The 15,323-nt window shown below is 45.6% G+C and overlaps 1 protein-coding gene across 2 annotated transcripts in view; it reads right to left on the bottom strand.

The window, feature by feature from the left end:
- Positions 1-2,348: 2,348 nt before the first annotated feature.
- ZNF704 (zinc finger protein 704) overlaps positions 2,349-15,323 on the bottom strand; it is a 231,783-nt gene continuing 218,808 nt past the window's right edge. Inside the window, exons 9-10 of one of the 2 annotated variants that reach the window (XM_034668237.1) lie at positions 14,134-15,057; positions 2,349-6,134 (exon numbers count right to left, since the gene is read on the bottom strand). In XM_034668237.1, coding sequence (XP_034524128.1) covers positions 14,946-15,057 — 112 coding nt within the window. In that variant the 3' untranslated portion in view covers positions 2,349-6,134; positions 14,134-14,945. Of the gene's footprint in view, positions 6,135-6,186; positions 15,058-15,323 lie in introns of those variants that run through there. The other variant, XM_019807632.2, reaches the window with a different exon arrangement.

Consider the following 15,323-nt stretch of genomic DNA (forward strand, 5'->3'; position numbering starts at 1 on the left):
GCCTCTGAAAGCGGCTCTCGGAGGACAGCTTCCTGGAACCTTGCAGAGAGAGCCTGGGAGAGGCAAGCATGTGCGATTTGAGCCCCTTTCATGGAGGTTGCTATGTCCATCCTCTTTCAACGCAAAACCGTAAGTGCCAGGAGGGACCTGTCTGGAAACCCTCTTCGGGAGGCCTGAGGATGCTATGCTGTGAAGGAGGGCCAGCATGCACGTGGCCAAGGGCCTGGCACGCATGCCGTGGGGAAGCACGGGGAGAACTCTAACTGACGGGTGTGAATATGGGGTNAAGAGAGAGCCTGGGAGAGGCAAGCATGTGCGATTTGAGCCCCTTTCATGGAGGTTGCTATGTCCATCCTCTTTCAACGCAAAACCGTAAGTGCCAGGAGGGACCTGTCTGGAAACCCTCTTCGGGAGGCCTGAGGATGCTATGCTGTGAAGGAGGGCCAGCATGCACGTGGCCAAGGGCCTGGCACGCATGCCGTGGGGAAGCACGGGGAGAACTCTGACGGGTGTGAATATGGGGCCCAGCTGTCCCTGCAGTGGCTTTGGACTCTGGGAGAGACTGGAGCCAGGAGAGATGAGAATGAATGGCAGCCCACACCTGGTTCAAGAGTAGAGGAAAGCCAATAAGCAGAGAAAAGAGATGAGCTCTGCTTTCAATAAGTCACAATAGACTCATGTGCTAACAGTCCCTAAAGACACAAAATATCCGCTGGGCAGGGGCAGGGGGAGGGGGTGCCATGTCCACTCGGCTGTGTGATCTTGGGCCAGTTACTTAACTTTTTTGGAAGATGTTTCCTTCCAGATAAAATGAGGGTGACAGTCCCCACACACAGAGCTGCTGTGGGAATTAAGTGAGATGAGCTCATGAAAGCGTCCTGCACACCGCCTGGCCCACAGCAGGGACAGTAGGGCTAGTCGTACTGGCTGTTCCAGCACATCTCAGGAAAGCACAAGGGGCGCCGTGTGCTGTGTGCTGAATACAAGGAAACCACAGAGGTTCAGTGACCGGCCGCTGAGCTGGGGCTGGGGCTGGCATGGAAGAAGGCACTGGGCGTCTTCCAGTTCTGGAATAGGCTGAGCTATACAGCTCTGTCTCCACTGCTCATTCTATGAATGGATGAAATGATGACAATCAGGGGTAACCAAGGAAGCATCCAGATGTGCTATGTAAGCTAATTGCTAAGCCAGGACATTTTATTTTTTAAAGATTTTATTTATTTATTTATTTGACAGAGAGAGACAGCCAGCGAGAGAGGGAACACAAGTAGGGGGAGTGGGAGAGGGAAAAGCAGGCTCCCAGCAGGGAGCCCGATGTGGGGCTTGATTCCAGGACACCAGGATCGCGCCCTGAGCCAAAAGCAGACGCTTAATGACTGAGCCACCCAGGCATCCCAGGACATTTTTGTTTTAGAAAGAACCTTTTTAAGAAGCTGAAAAGAAAATTCTGGTATTTGAAAGCACTCATTCTGGATGTCTGAGGGTTCCAGTTTTTGAGTATTTTGGCCTCCATTTGTGGGCCACTTCTCTGTGCACAGTGACACGTTCATTCAGGTAATTCTTACAATCGCCCCATGATGTGGGACCTTCTCTGAACGAGGCAGTAGGACAGAGATCATAATCCTTCCCAGTCCGGCCAACGAGGATTGGACTAGGAGTAGGTAAAGATATTGCCCAAGCCAAGCTAATTAGTTCTCCTGTTTTTTATTATCATGTCCCATGATAAGGATTGCATTTACAAGAGTGAAATCACTTGTCCGGTTATTTATCTTGCAAGAGGCAAAACTTGGATTTGTGCCCACGTCTGTGGAACTCCAAAGCCTGCTCCTTGGCTGCACACATTCGTGAGCTTGGCTCTTGTAGGTGACTATACCAAGTTCTAGTGGACCCAGCCTTGGCCTGGGGGAGGGTCTCCAGGCTGNCAGCCTTGGCCTGGGGGAGGGTCTCCAGGCTGGCTTGGCACCAGAATAGACATCGCCTTTCCTCTGTTTGCCAGGTTGTGTCTACATGCCTGGTACAGCGGGACTAGCAGCACAGGCGGGCAGCTGCCTTATCTGGACGGTCATAGCAAAGGGCATGGTTTGTGTTGTATTTACTGGGGCTGAACTCTAGAAGAGAGGCGTGTCTTCCACATTTCTAATGGTGAATATTGATATGGGGAAGACATCCCTTTGGTTTTATTTTTTTTAAACATTTTATTTATTTATTTGAGATAGAAAGAGTGTGAGGGAGAGCACGAGCAGGGGGCAGAGGGAGAGGGAGAAGCAGACTCCTCGTTGAGCAGGGAGCCCCATGCAGGGCTCAATACCACAACCCTGAGATCATAACCTGAGCTGAAGGCAGACACTTAACCAACTGAGTCACCCAGGCACCCCATCCCTTTGGTTTTAAATTATTTGTACAACTGTAGGTAAAACCTCCAACCCTCTGTCCTCAGTGAGCCTTTCTTGGGTATAAGTTAGTTAGCCTTTACTTAAATAAGCAGCCCCCCAGTAGAAGCAGATACACAAAAACTTTTATTAAGTGGAAGTTAGACTCCATGGTAATTAGCCAGTTACAAGTGCATTTAAATTCATGTGTGTGGACGCTGTAGAAGTCAGGATGGTCTTACTGCAAGTCCAGTGTTCCGGCTTGGCGTGTGCCAGTGCAACCCAAGGTAGAGCCATACACGCGGCAAGTACAGGTCAGCGATGATGTCAGACCACATCGGCAACACCATATTCATTGTCACAGCTAAGCATTACAGAACATGACAGTCCAAAGACCAGGAGACTAGTACTAAACTGATTCTTACTCTACGCCTTTACTTCTACTTAAATGCTTCCATAGGACCAATGCGGCAAATCCTCAACTCTGGGGGGACAGCGCCATTTTTATGTGTAATGCTTACATGGGCCACAGAAACCATAAACATTCGGTGGCCCTCCTGATGCCCACGGCAGGTAGATACCAGCTGTCCCCTTGGGAAAGTGCAGATTAGTTTAACTGGTGTGAACATTTCATACGGTAAGTCTTCAAATCTGAAATTTTTCTTCTATTTCAATTAGCACCAGTTTATTGAAATCTTTTTCCTGGTGTTAAATGTTTAGGAAACATTTTTTTTTTTTTAAACCAACACACAAAGTCCCAAACAATGGAAAGCAAAAAACATTCAAAAAGTTGTTTTAGAGAACAGCATTTAGAAAAACAACATCATTTAAACATTCAACAAATCTATGTACAATGTGCCAAAAGCTGGCAAGGAGCATGGTTGAGGAACAGTCACGTCAAAGGTGTATTAACCTGAACCAGGCTGTATTTACAGTCAGATAGGTATTCAGAAATGTAGTATCAGAACATCGGAATTTGGCTAAAAATCATATAAAAAGACATATCCCCACCCCCAATAACATCTACATAGGTAGCAAACACATCCAGTATAACCATAAGTACCAGGTTTAGAAGTGCGTTTTCCCATATTTTCCATATTTCTACAAACAGTTGAGAAACTTTCTCAACGGACATAGAAGAGAACTAGAATGGTAGAGAAATGGAGTTATTTCAACATTGTCAGAAGAAGGGAAAGAATGTTTTTTTCATGCTGAGTAATGTAGTAAACTATAATTAAGGAGCAAGGGTAAATTATTAGGGGAAAGCTTTCATGGAAATAAAAAAAATCAACAAGAAGGCTGAGGAAATGTGTGTATATTCTATCTGGACATTCCAGAAATGTAAGTAATGATCTCCGTGTAATTTTGAAAAAAGCCTAATGATTCGCTCTGATGGACAGCATTTTTAGACTTCGTTCTCTGAAATGCTATAACCCAAACCCATTAGAGAGTAGTTTTTGTTCTCAGATTGAGAATTAAACACGACAGACACAACCTATGCTAGCTATGTTTATCCAATGTGATGCACGTTCACCTCATGCAGTTTTGTTTGCCTGTTAATCCAGCGTTACTAGAAGATCCACCTTCAAAAAACCGGGCACGTTTTGTAACAGCCAGCATTTCTCATTACTGCTTAAGAAGGAAAATAGAAACCATTTCCTATTCATTTACCTTAATGGCTGAAGTTGTTTAGAGTCTGAAATTTCAATGCACTGTCTTTAAAAATATCAGCTGGAAGAATATAGATGGGAGTCCCACGTTCCCATAATGTTATGCATTCAAGTTTATTTTGAATAATTTGTGTCTGTGATAAGTCTATGAAAAAATTTACTTGGATTTGATACAAAATACACGTTACTCTTTGAAAATGCATAGTTTGTAACTTTATACATTCATTCACTAATATTAAAGACTTGTAAGCAAGTACTCACTTACCTCCAAATGGTGGTAAGATTGTATTTCAAAAGGTCTCTCAAAATCGGCTAGCATCGCCACATTGCTTTTGAATTGGTGCCCCATTCCTAGTTAACGCCTGTCATTTTCCCACTAGCATCGCACAGGAGGGACTGCTGCTCTCTCTTCTGTCTGACTTGACTACGTTTAGCAGGCACTAAAAAGCAATGCTTTCTACTGACAGCATTTCCACTAAATACCCCATTTCAAATATTTTATAATTTTGTTTCAATGTTTTAGATTTGGTGTAGAAAACAATTTGAAAGATGGCTTAATTTTTAAAAGTAGCGTTTATTTATTTTTTTAAACCTTACCATGGACTAAGGGCAACAGAGGGTTTGTGATCACTGTTGTTCTCTCGCTCCCCAGCCCCCTCAAAGATGACCGTAGGCCACTCGGTAGTTGCATTTGATGATGGTCATGAACCCTTTGGGACCTAGCGATTTTTTTCTTATCCTGAGTTCTTCTTCTAAGTATATAGATTTTGAGACATGAAACACTGGAAACTACACTAGTATCTGGTTATTCCAGAGAGCATATGTTTAAATGGCTGACCATCGTCCAACCATTAATTACAAAAATAGGAATTCTAGGTCATGTTGTAGGAAAATATTGATTAATGGCATTTTTTTTTAAAAACATATATAATCCACATTTCTGGGTTGTTTTACACCCAGAGCATTTTCAGTTATTGAAGTCATGGAACATTTTGGGGGTATTGAGTTCTTTCCTAAAAATCTAAGTCTATTCTAAAGCTTTCTACCAGTGATCACAGAGGTTCCCCAGACAGTTGGGATACTTTGGAAGAAGGGGCTTTGCTATCATCACAGGGCTTGGTCAAGTCACAGTCATTGATTTCCAATTAGCAGAGAATATGATAAAAAGGAGTAAAAAGCAAAGCAAGGGTTTGTAATCTGCAAAGTGATGCATCCTTTGTTTTGGAGGGGGTGGGGGGAGTTTATAATTACACTACACTGTAGATCCCTGAGGGGTAATTCCAACTCTGGCGTTGCTGGCCCCAAAAACTCTACCTTTCCCCCCTCTGTCTTGGCCCTGTGTGCCCAAAGCATGGGGAGAGGGCTCCACCAGGGTGAGGGACAGGTGCTTAACAGTGAAAGCAGATTGGAGTAGTTTCCTCCTTGCATAAATATGAAGTTAAAACAATTATACCTTGCAGGAGCCACTTTCTTTTCACAAAGTAAAGGCCAAGTCAATTTTCACGCTATGTAACTGTGGGCAGAGGTCAGGGCCCAGAGAAATTAAATGTGAAGCTCCCTTCTGTCCTTCCATGGTGGTCTGATCACACAGTTGGCTCTCCCCACGGATGGGCCTGGTGGGTAGGTGACTTGCGTGGAGGGCTTTGAAGCCAGGTGGAAGGATTAGATATCTGCCTTGTGTTTCTTTATCAGCGAGTCTGTCTGCGTCTTTTGTGATGAGTGTTGCAGGTTGTATGCTGACTGACCCGCTCTCGGAATGATCACCCAAAACTGTTCAGACAGATGGAAATTTTTCTCAGAAAAAAGAGGGCAGCCCTACAAGACTGAGCCTCACATACAAGTCACAGTCATATTTATCCCCTTGGACCTGAATTTAAGAGTGAGAAGTCAGCAACACAGAAGCAAAAGTGTTTAATTTGGAATTTTTGGCAGGGAACATATGTAATAACAGCATGGCCTCAGTAAGGTTATACAAGCGAACACGAGGTTGCCAAGATGGGGCGGGGGAAGGGGGTGGTTAAGACTAATCGCCAGAACGGGTACTGTTCTCTCTCTCTTTAGGCTCAATTTCTTCTCCAGAGTCCTGGTTTTCCTCCTGAGTCAGAGATATAGAAAGAATTCAGAAGGAAGCAGATGAGTTATTTTGGTTTTTTTTTTTTAAAGAAAATTTTCTTCTTTAACGACAGAGTTGCTACTTTCTACTCTGGGGAATTTTCTGAATTAAAAATTTAGGGAATTGCCCCTCATAAGTAAATGTAACAGTTAATTTGGCTCAAGACTTCATTTTTAACATTTCATAGTATAAATAAAGGGGCCCTTTTTCTTTGAAAGCTGGCCGTTAATAATGACATGAACGGTGCCCAATATGAAAGCACATTTTTTAAAAACAAGGGTGACAGTTTGAGCACTGAATTCACAATCTCCGCCTTCTGTCACAATCTACAGTCATCTTCTTTTGGAACCTCAGCTTCCTGCTTGTTCACGAAGCCCTGGTGGCCTCGGTGGTCACCACCGCGAAGCAGGTTTCTTCTCCTTCGAGGAGAGGGCTCAACTCTTGCCTCCTCCGGCACTGTATTGGCGGACAGGTAACAATCGCATCGCTTGTCAAAAAGCCTGTTAAGAAGGTAGGTGGCAGGCCAAAGTGGTTTAGGCCCCTTCTAGATCCAGGACTACCCTCCCTGGGACTGGCTCTACCCTAAATTCGTGACGCGAAGCCTGGTAAAGCAAAGGGAGCAGGGCCTCGCGAAACCTGTTCATGATGGGACAGCTTTTTAGTCACCCTGACAGAGATCTCAGGCATTGACCATGTTGTTTAAATGGCATTCGTATTGAAACGTGGCTTCACCCTCTCACCGGTGTTTCCAACTTTGAGTTGATGGTACTTTCTGATTTGATCATTGAAAATTGTAAATTTGAGCTGTTTTTTGATTTCTTGGCATTGATTTCCATTTGCATGGAGAACGAATGTTGAGTGGTAACAGCAAAATAATTGTTTTTCCCAAGGAGTGAAAGCTTTCACTCAGAACATCACATTGGCTAAGAAACTCCTGTAATTAGCCATTTAGATGGTTGGACCTTAGGGAGTAGGGGCATGGCAGCCTAAAGGGGTGCCGTGGGGATCATTACATTTGCATGTGGCAATGGGAACGAGTGCGTGCTTTGTGTCTATGCTGAAGGACCTGCACTGAGGTCCTGGTGGGTCTCTGGGTCTCTTCACGTGTAGCGTCTGGAAGACTTTGATCTGGGCCAGTGCTCTCCCCAGGCCTTCCCCTCCTCCCTTCAGGCAGTGATAGGGCTGGCTCACAGGTAAACACTCTCGTGGGTTGGCCTACTCTACGCTGGGTCCTTAGGAAGGGCAAATGAGATAATGGGTCTGAAGGAAACAAACTTTATTATATATGTGAAAGGGTTAGCGATTATCCCAATACCATCAGGCCTCTGGTGTAAGATATAGTCTAAAGTAACTCAGTTGATCCGAGCCAAAAAAGTAATTTTTTCCATGACGCATTCATTCCCATTTTGTCTTCGTCCTCAGACAAAGGCGCTACGGTTTTCTGTGTGGAAAAACTCCATTTTGGGGGTTAGTGGACACTTTAAAATACCTAGCAGTTCTGAAGCAAGGATGTTGCTATATTGGAGATGAAACAATGGCAATTTTACCCTGGATTGAACACTCTCGAGGCAGGATGGAGTGGGAAGGAGTGTGGAGGGGCTGGCGAAGGGCTTTGGCACGAGGAGGCGGAGTGTGCTATGTCAAACTCCGGGGCTCCTGGCTGCCTTCTCTGAAGGCACAGGGCTGCTCTCTGCCGGCCCCTCATCACAGTGGTCACGGTAGGCGAGAACTGCAGCCGGGATGACAGTTCTTCTCCTTTGGGGCATGGCCTGGGCACGCCAGAAGGGGCAGAGGGAGCGCTGGATAACACTTCAGCATATTTTGATCAGAGGCAACGCTAGTTTAAGGATACTATATTTTTATATTCAAGTCTTCCATGAGAAGGATTTCTGGGGACAACTGACCTCTTTCCCTTCTTTGATTTTAGGGGCCCGGATAGTGCCAACGTGTGGGCTTGTGGGGCTGAGGGATGAACCTGACCCCGTGGCCGTGGGACGTGAGATGGGCTTTCCCCAACAGGTGAGACTGGTGGCCAGAGGCTGCCTCTGCCCAGACATAGCTTCTCTTTGGTCTGCACAGTGTTGGCCAAGAATTTGAGTTGTCAACACTTAAATGTCAGGTAACATCTTGCTTCCAAGTCAGAAGATCTAGTAGCCCTGGGCCTGATTTCTGCATGGTTCTGATTGCCTAGAGCTCAGTGCCCCATGCAATGGGGGCGTGCTCTCTCTGGTTCACAAGGATCGCCACCGTTCCGTAGTGTCCCTGTTTCGCCTGACCTGAATGGTTCATTTACAGATCCTGCCTGGCTTTTCTAAGGCTTCTGCTATAAATCGTTAGGAAGCTTCTATTTAAAAAAGAAGCAAGACTCATTTGGTTCAAAACCATACAGCAATAAGCACTTCTTGGGGATTTAATGCTAGCAACGGAGATAGTCGAGGGAATGAAGATAGGGATTTGCAGACTGCCTCATCTCAGAGACCAGGAGTCGAGGCTGTACATGGTTTTCCCTGTCTCCGTACGTTTCTAGTCCTCACGTGTGCAGATTCTAAAGCCTGTCTGAAAGCAAGGTCTGAGTGACCCTCTGACCACTTTGTAGGAGTTGCCCAAAACGGTCATTCTATCCCAGCTTTACTTTTGATGTTATCTGCATACTGCTAATTAGTCTAGCTTTTGAGTTACTGAAATCTTAGAAAGAGAAGATGCCTTTTTTTTTTTTAACAGTGAGTGGGCTAGAAAAAACTGTACAGCATTATGAAATGGTTTTGGCAAAGCTCAAAACAATTTGTGCAGTTAATAAACTCTCCGTGGCTCCCTCCCTTGTTTCCCGACTTTTGGGAATACAGTGACTTTCTGATCGCAAACTTGCTTGTCTGTTCTTTCTTCTTGTGAAAAATCAAGCACTTGCTTTGATAAGGAAATTAAAGTTATTGAGTTAGTGTTGAGGAAAAACTTATTTTAAACACCACTGATTGCCTAAAAATTCTATCTTTGGGCTTACATACCATGGTTTGAGAAATTACCACCCAATGATACTTCAATGCAGGTTTGTGAAGCTTGTCTTTGTGACAGAATCTCATTTTACACTAAAGAATTTCCAAGAATATTTCTCCCATTGCCTGCAAGCATATCTACTAACATTTTTTTTTTATTTAAGATACACAGGATGATTCTTAAAGTGTCTTTATCCATCATACTTTGCAAACACACTGGCAATGATAAAAGGAGTAGCTGTTGCTAGCTTGACTCTCTTGTAATAATACTCTTCCCGTCTGATCTGCATTTCTACCCTTGCTGCAGAGGGTTCATTGAAAAGATATGCATCAAAACGCTTGCTTAAAAGAGGCATAGCCCTTTGTTTGGAGAGCAGGAATTGCTTATAATACTAACACTTCCTGTCTGGTAAATACTGTATTTTAAAAAATAAGCTACAATGTATAAAACCAAGGTCATTTCCCACAAAATGTTCATGTTCTTTGTGATTACAAAACACAGTATCTTGTAAAATATTTCCAGTTCTGTTAACTTGAGAAGTTAAGTACTAATGCTTATTATAAAAGTGTCATGTCTCTTAGAATCGTAGAAGCCTAAAGCAGTATAATCCTTGTCTTATTTGGAAAATTAAGTTATAATAATTATCGTATTTAAGATTACATTTTGACACAACACATTACCATTGTGATTCTCAGACCTACAGGAAAAGTTATAAAACATGAGATTGTCTTCAAAAAAAAGCAACTATTTACAAAATAGGACCAGAAGTAAAATTCCCATTTTGATTTCCGGTCCCAGGATAGGTACATCTTTTAAAGCATGGATATCATTGGATATGGGCTTTTTCAAAGTCAGTCACGATAAGCAAACCAGTCGGTCTTAAATACACCTTGTACTTTCTTGCTCTATTGGTGTGCATTACCTAGTCATCCACTTGGTACCTAAAAGTGCTAATCTCGTTTTATTTACTGACTTCTGGTTTGACGAGTTACAATGCAGAAAGACACAACGGAACAGTTCCAGTAAGGAGGATTCCCCACAGGTATGAGGAACAGGGAGAGTGTGTGTGCCGCTGGTAGGGTTATTTTCTGAGAGAAATGAAATTTCCAGTTGACCTGTGTACCCAGCGCCTTCTCCAAAAGGATCCACATCCTCATCCATATTCACGAATTCTGCTGCGTTTGCGCTCATTTGTATGCACAGATCCTTCCCTGTGTTCATACAGGTCAATGCTACAGTTGATGTGGTCGATAGAAAATCTACAGGGTCATGAGAAAAAGCAGCACCTTGTCCGCACAAGTCCATGGAAGTTTGCTCCTTAACATGCCATGAAAGCAAAAGGTGTGTCTTGACCAGCTCTCACCTACGGAACTCTGCGTGCAGTCATCCAACCGGCTGATGAGAAAGAGGAACACCAAGGCTTCGTATTCACAATTACATTCAGAAAAAGCCTCACATGAGTCTATGAACACCTGCCAGGGAGCGTGCCTGTGTCCAAGGTCAGCCTCAGACTGCGCGTCAGCTACAGAGAAACAGCTCTTTTTCATAGAGCATTCCTCCACACCTCAAAAAGTTGGTATTGTCCAGTTCGTGTAAATTTGTCTTGAAATAATTATCATGTTCGTTAAAAGCAAAACAAAACCCCAAAACACCAAAACTCTTCTGACTCGAAAAGACTCTAGAGATACTAAGTCTTTCTAGTTTTAGGATCTTCCAGATCTTTCACATACCCTTTAAATTTCCCTGAGGAAAGGAATATTATTTACAGTATTTTGCTACTATTCTCAAGGTATTCTCTCCTGTAGGTACAATCCTTGCCACTTCTCTCTCAACATTCTCAAGTGAATGCTGCTCTTTCGTTTTCCAATGAAGTCTGAAGAAGGAGGAAATGGGTTCAGGCGCGCCTGGGACTTCAGAACCCAGGGCGGCTTTCAAAAGGGTGGTGGCTTCCTGTGACACTGGAGACAGCCGACTGAAACTCACATGACCTTGAAATCTGATAGAGGGCATTTCAGTTTCAGAAATCTCTTGCAACATTCATGTAACCGTTTCATGTAAAGATTTTGGAAAGCCCAAGAATTGTAACCCTCATCCTTGTCTTCTGCAAGTTTTCATCGGCAACACAGTCATGACTGGACAAGGACTTGGCTAATGAAGGGCACGGACAGGCACTCTCCCGCTGAGCGGGCGCTCGGTCGGAAACCCGCTGCCTTGTCCGGACACCGGCTTTTTCCAACCCATGAGGAAATCTGCCGGCAAGCCAGAGGGTGGGAAGTCCGGGGCCCCTAGAGATGTGCGCCGTGGTCCTGTATCCCTGGGCAGAGCTGCTTCCCCTAAGGGAACTCTCTTCTTGCTTCAGGCAGCCACTCCTGGAGGGACAACATGACGGCTCCCTCGGAAGTGCCCAGGGACAGTCCCCACTGGCTGACCGGCATTAAGAAGATGAGTGAGAGCCAGATGTCCATAGACCTCTTGTATCTCCTCTCCGGTCCCCAACCTACCCACTTGCTACCCAGGCATTTTCTCCGTCTTGTCACACTACTTCCCATAAATTGGGTGCACATCCTTTGGTAAGGAAAAGGCTTAATACTACCGCCTGATGAACCCTCTTTGCTTTGTAGCTACCTGAAGAATGCCTGTCCCTTCTTTAGACAGAGATGAGAACTATTTTCTGAAGGAAGGGGGATCAAGGGAGAGAAAGGTCAAAAGGCTAAAGCTCGCCTTATTTAGAAATACTTTGGGTCCAGAGTCCATTGTATTGCCATTCCTTTTGCACAGACAGCTGTCTGAGGTCCCTGGGATGGATGGAGAGTCAGTTAACCAGCCAGTATGCTATGGGACCACCCTTCCCAACCATCCTCTGCCTCCCCTTGCCAAATGAAGACGTAAAAGAATGTGGTATCACAGAGATGGCAGAAAATGGATGTTGGGCTTAATTTGGCACTTCATTTAATTCCAAAATATAACAATATATAGCTCTGTCTTTTTTTTAAATTTTAATTTTAGCCTTTACAATCAGTGCTGTATATTGCAATTCATCGCTTTCTGGGTGGCTTGCAAGAAGTTAATCACTTTTTTCCCCCCAAGGCCAGCCAGGTGAATTTTGTTGGCTCTCTAGTTATGACATGCCTCAGTACAAAGAAAGGATGTCTGTGTGTGCAGGAAGCTACTGAGGGTCTGTGCACACCTGGAAGCCAGAGAAGAAGGTACACAGAGATTGGGGCCAGTTGGCAGAAAGGAGTCCCCACGTGGGTAGGAGACGCAGAAGGGTACGTGTAAAGAAGGCTTTAGAAAGGAGAAGAAATCCCAGGGAAGTTGCCTTCAGCTCTACACTTCTGCTTACACTTTTTCATTGGCTAAAAACCAGGGGAGGACTGAGCTTGGCCCCTCCAGGCCAGAGCTCAGAACTAATGATGGACTGCATCTCTGGGGCAGAGCTACGAAACCTTACTCCAGGACTACTCCATGGCAAAGACCTCTCCCTCCTTGTGTTCCGAAGTTTTGGGGGGTGGGGGGGATGGATTTAGCTCCTCATCACTTTGACTGTTTTTGATGAGTGACTTAATCCCAGGATCACAGGCCAGGGAGACTCACTGAAGAGAAAAACCTCTGCTGTGGGATGGCATCCCAGCCAACCATCCCTTCGGTCCACAGGGAACCTGCTCAAATGGTTCAGCTCTGGACTCGCTGTGGCCGCTGGGCAGTCCACCTGCAGTTCAGGCCTCCTGGGCCAGGCCGGAGCATCATGTCACAGCAGAGACATGTGGCTATCTCTATGTATGCTCTGTAGCTAGAGCAAGAGGACTCCAGGGAGGAGAAAAGACATGCTGGGATTGAGGATGCAAACACACTCCGCCCATAAAAAAAAAAATAATGCCCTTTCCTGGCTGACCTTGTAAATACTGAAACACGCATTATAGCCGGTGCCACAGCTACTAGGGATCGGTAATCATGACAGGAAATTAAATGAAGCTCTTTTCCTGCTCTCTTGAAATAAGTGTGGTTGAAATAAAAATAAGTGGTGGAACACAGGATCTTTCAAGGAATAATGTTTAAAAAGTCATTTGAAAGCTTAAAAAATAAAATTGCCCAAACATATGAATGCAGAGCTTGTGGGTATTACACTGTGGAACTTCCATTTCCCTCGATTATAAAAGGAAAAGGCTATTTGTTATTACTACATGACTTCTTTCAACTCTTTAAAACAAAAGTGTATGTACAATCTCTAAACATATATTAAACTTTCGTCTGTGCAATTTCAGTGAACATTCCTATGGCTGATCGTAGGCTCCCCGTCCTGACACAGCACTATAAGGTGCTCCTACTTTGCATAGGTATAGGAGAAATAACTCGTTAGCAGGGCAATCCAGGGTAGGATATAGATAGACGATGAGCTAATATATAGAACATGACGACTACTCCCCTCCCCCATACCACGACCACCAAAACAAACAAACAACAAACAATAAACAAACATACCAGGCTAGAAAGCCTGCCAAAAGCAACACAGTGGGAGCCCTGGTCCTACTAAATTGAGAGATTCCTATACCGACATGCATTTGCCTTTTGGTGTTCTGTATGTTCCCCTCTGAGCAAATTCTTAACGAACAGTTCCCATATTTTTATAAGAAAAATAAAGTTTGGGACCTCCCATGCACCCATATCCTGTTTCTTCCGCTCACGAACCCATCTCCCGGACGTGCTAAAGCATACAACCTCTGAAAGTGCGCTCAGAATGCATGTTGGTTTGCTGACCTCACGTGTCTCTCTGCACAGATGGGGACGTGGACGCTGTGCTCCGCTGTCCACAGCAAGCCTGCGGGGGGAGTTCCAGTTCTCTACCTTTTCTGAAACCGGTTCCGGGTTGGAGTTTTGAGGGAAGGCCCGATGACCTGCTAACCTGGCAAGGACGCCGTCAGACCAGCAGCGCCGAGCAGAGCCAGGCCTCTGTCTGCATTGCTCCCCTGAAAAAAGCATCATCGAGGCTTACCCGGAGGGCCGTGCGCGCCCATGCTCGACCGAGCCGCGGCCGGCGGAGGAGCAGCCGGGGCGCCTCCCGGCGAAGGGCTTCTTAGAGAGCCGAGGCGACTCCTGGGTGCCCCCCTACATGGCGGCGGGGCGTCCTGGACTCAGCTGGGGCTGAAGTCTGCTGGTGATCTCTTGGCGGGCGGACGCCGTCCGGGGCCCTTGAGGCTAACAGCGCCGCGGCGGTTGGTGCGGGCCATTCTTGCAAACGCCAGAAACAGACGAAGGAGACAGAGGAAGAGACCCGAGGTGCCGCGCTTCCCAGCAGCACGTCCCGATGTGCCCTGCTCCGAGGAGTCAGACGGGAAACGGGAAATACTATTCACAATGAAAGCAGGGATTGTTCTCTGTACAGACGCTTCTGAATAACGTGTAGCTTTTTTTTATACGTCAAAAAAAATCTCAGAAATGGCATTATTCAGAAAACTTATCAAAATATGCCTCCTCTCTAGGTAAAACGGGCTTTGTTGGTTCAGTTGCTATGAAGTCCACAGTTTTCAGACCTAGACATACAGGGGGGAAAAAAAAGCTGACTTTTCTTTTCAAGGAAAAAAAAAGTAGAGCTGCCCGACGCTGGATTCTCAGCAAGAGCAGGGAGGGTGGTGACCTTATTTTTATTTTTTATTCTTTTTTTGCTGTCATTCCACCAAGTTTCCTGGAAATGCTTTTCCTGGGCTTCAAGTGTATTTTGTTGGGAAGAAAAAGCGCTTTTCCAGAACCTGCGGCGGAAGGCGAGGGCAGCGGGGCGGCGGGGCGCCGGCGCGGTGGCCCCGGGGGTCAGTCAGTGAACCTCTGGCACGCCTTCTTCCAGCGGCACGCCGTGCACCACAGGTCCCGGTTCTCCATGCCGTACACCTTGCGGCACTTCTTGCCCTCTCCCCGGGGCTTCCTGCAAGACAGGCAAGGAGCAGTTAGGCAGCGGGCCGAAGTCAGGGCGTGTTCTCTGGAGGGCTTGAGATCCCTTGGAAGAGCAAGAGAACAGTGTTAAGAAACCTAGTAGGGGTTCTTGCTCGGTGCGGACTTGAGCACCTGCTGGACGGTGCAGCGGCCGCCACGCTCAGCTGTTACTATTGGCTACTGTAACTCTCAAGCTTCTACTTGTCCATTTGGGGGCATGCCCTCTTCATCAAATTGAATTCAACAAGTAAATACAAA

The sequence above is a fragment of the Ailuropoda melanoleuca genome, chromosome 9 (genome assembly GCF_002007445.2).
Source record: "Ailuropoda melanoleuca isolate Jingjing chromosome 9, ASM200744v2, whole genome shotgun sequence".
NCBI lineage: Eukaryota > Metazoa > Chordata > Mammalia > Carnivora > Ursidae > Ailuropoda > Ailuropoda melanoleuca.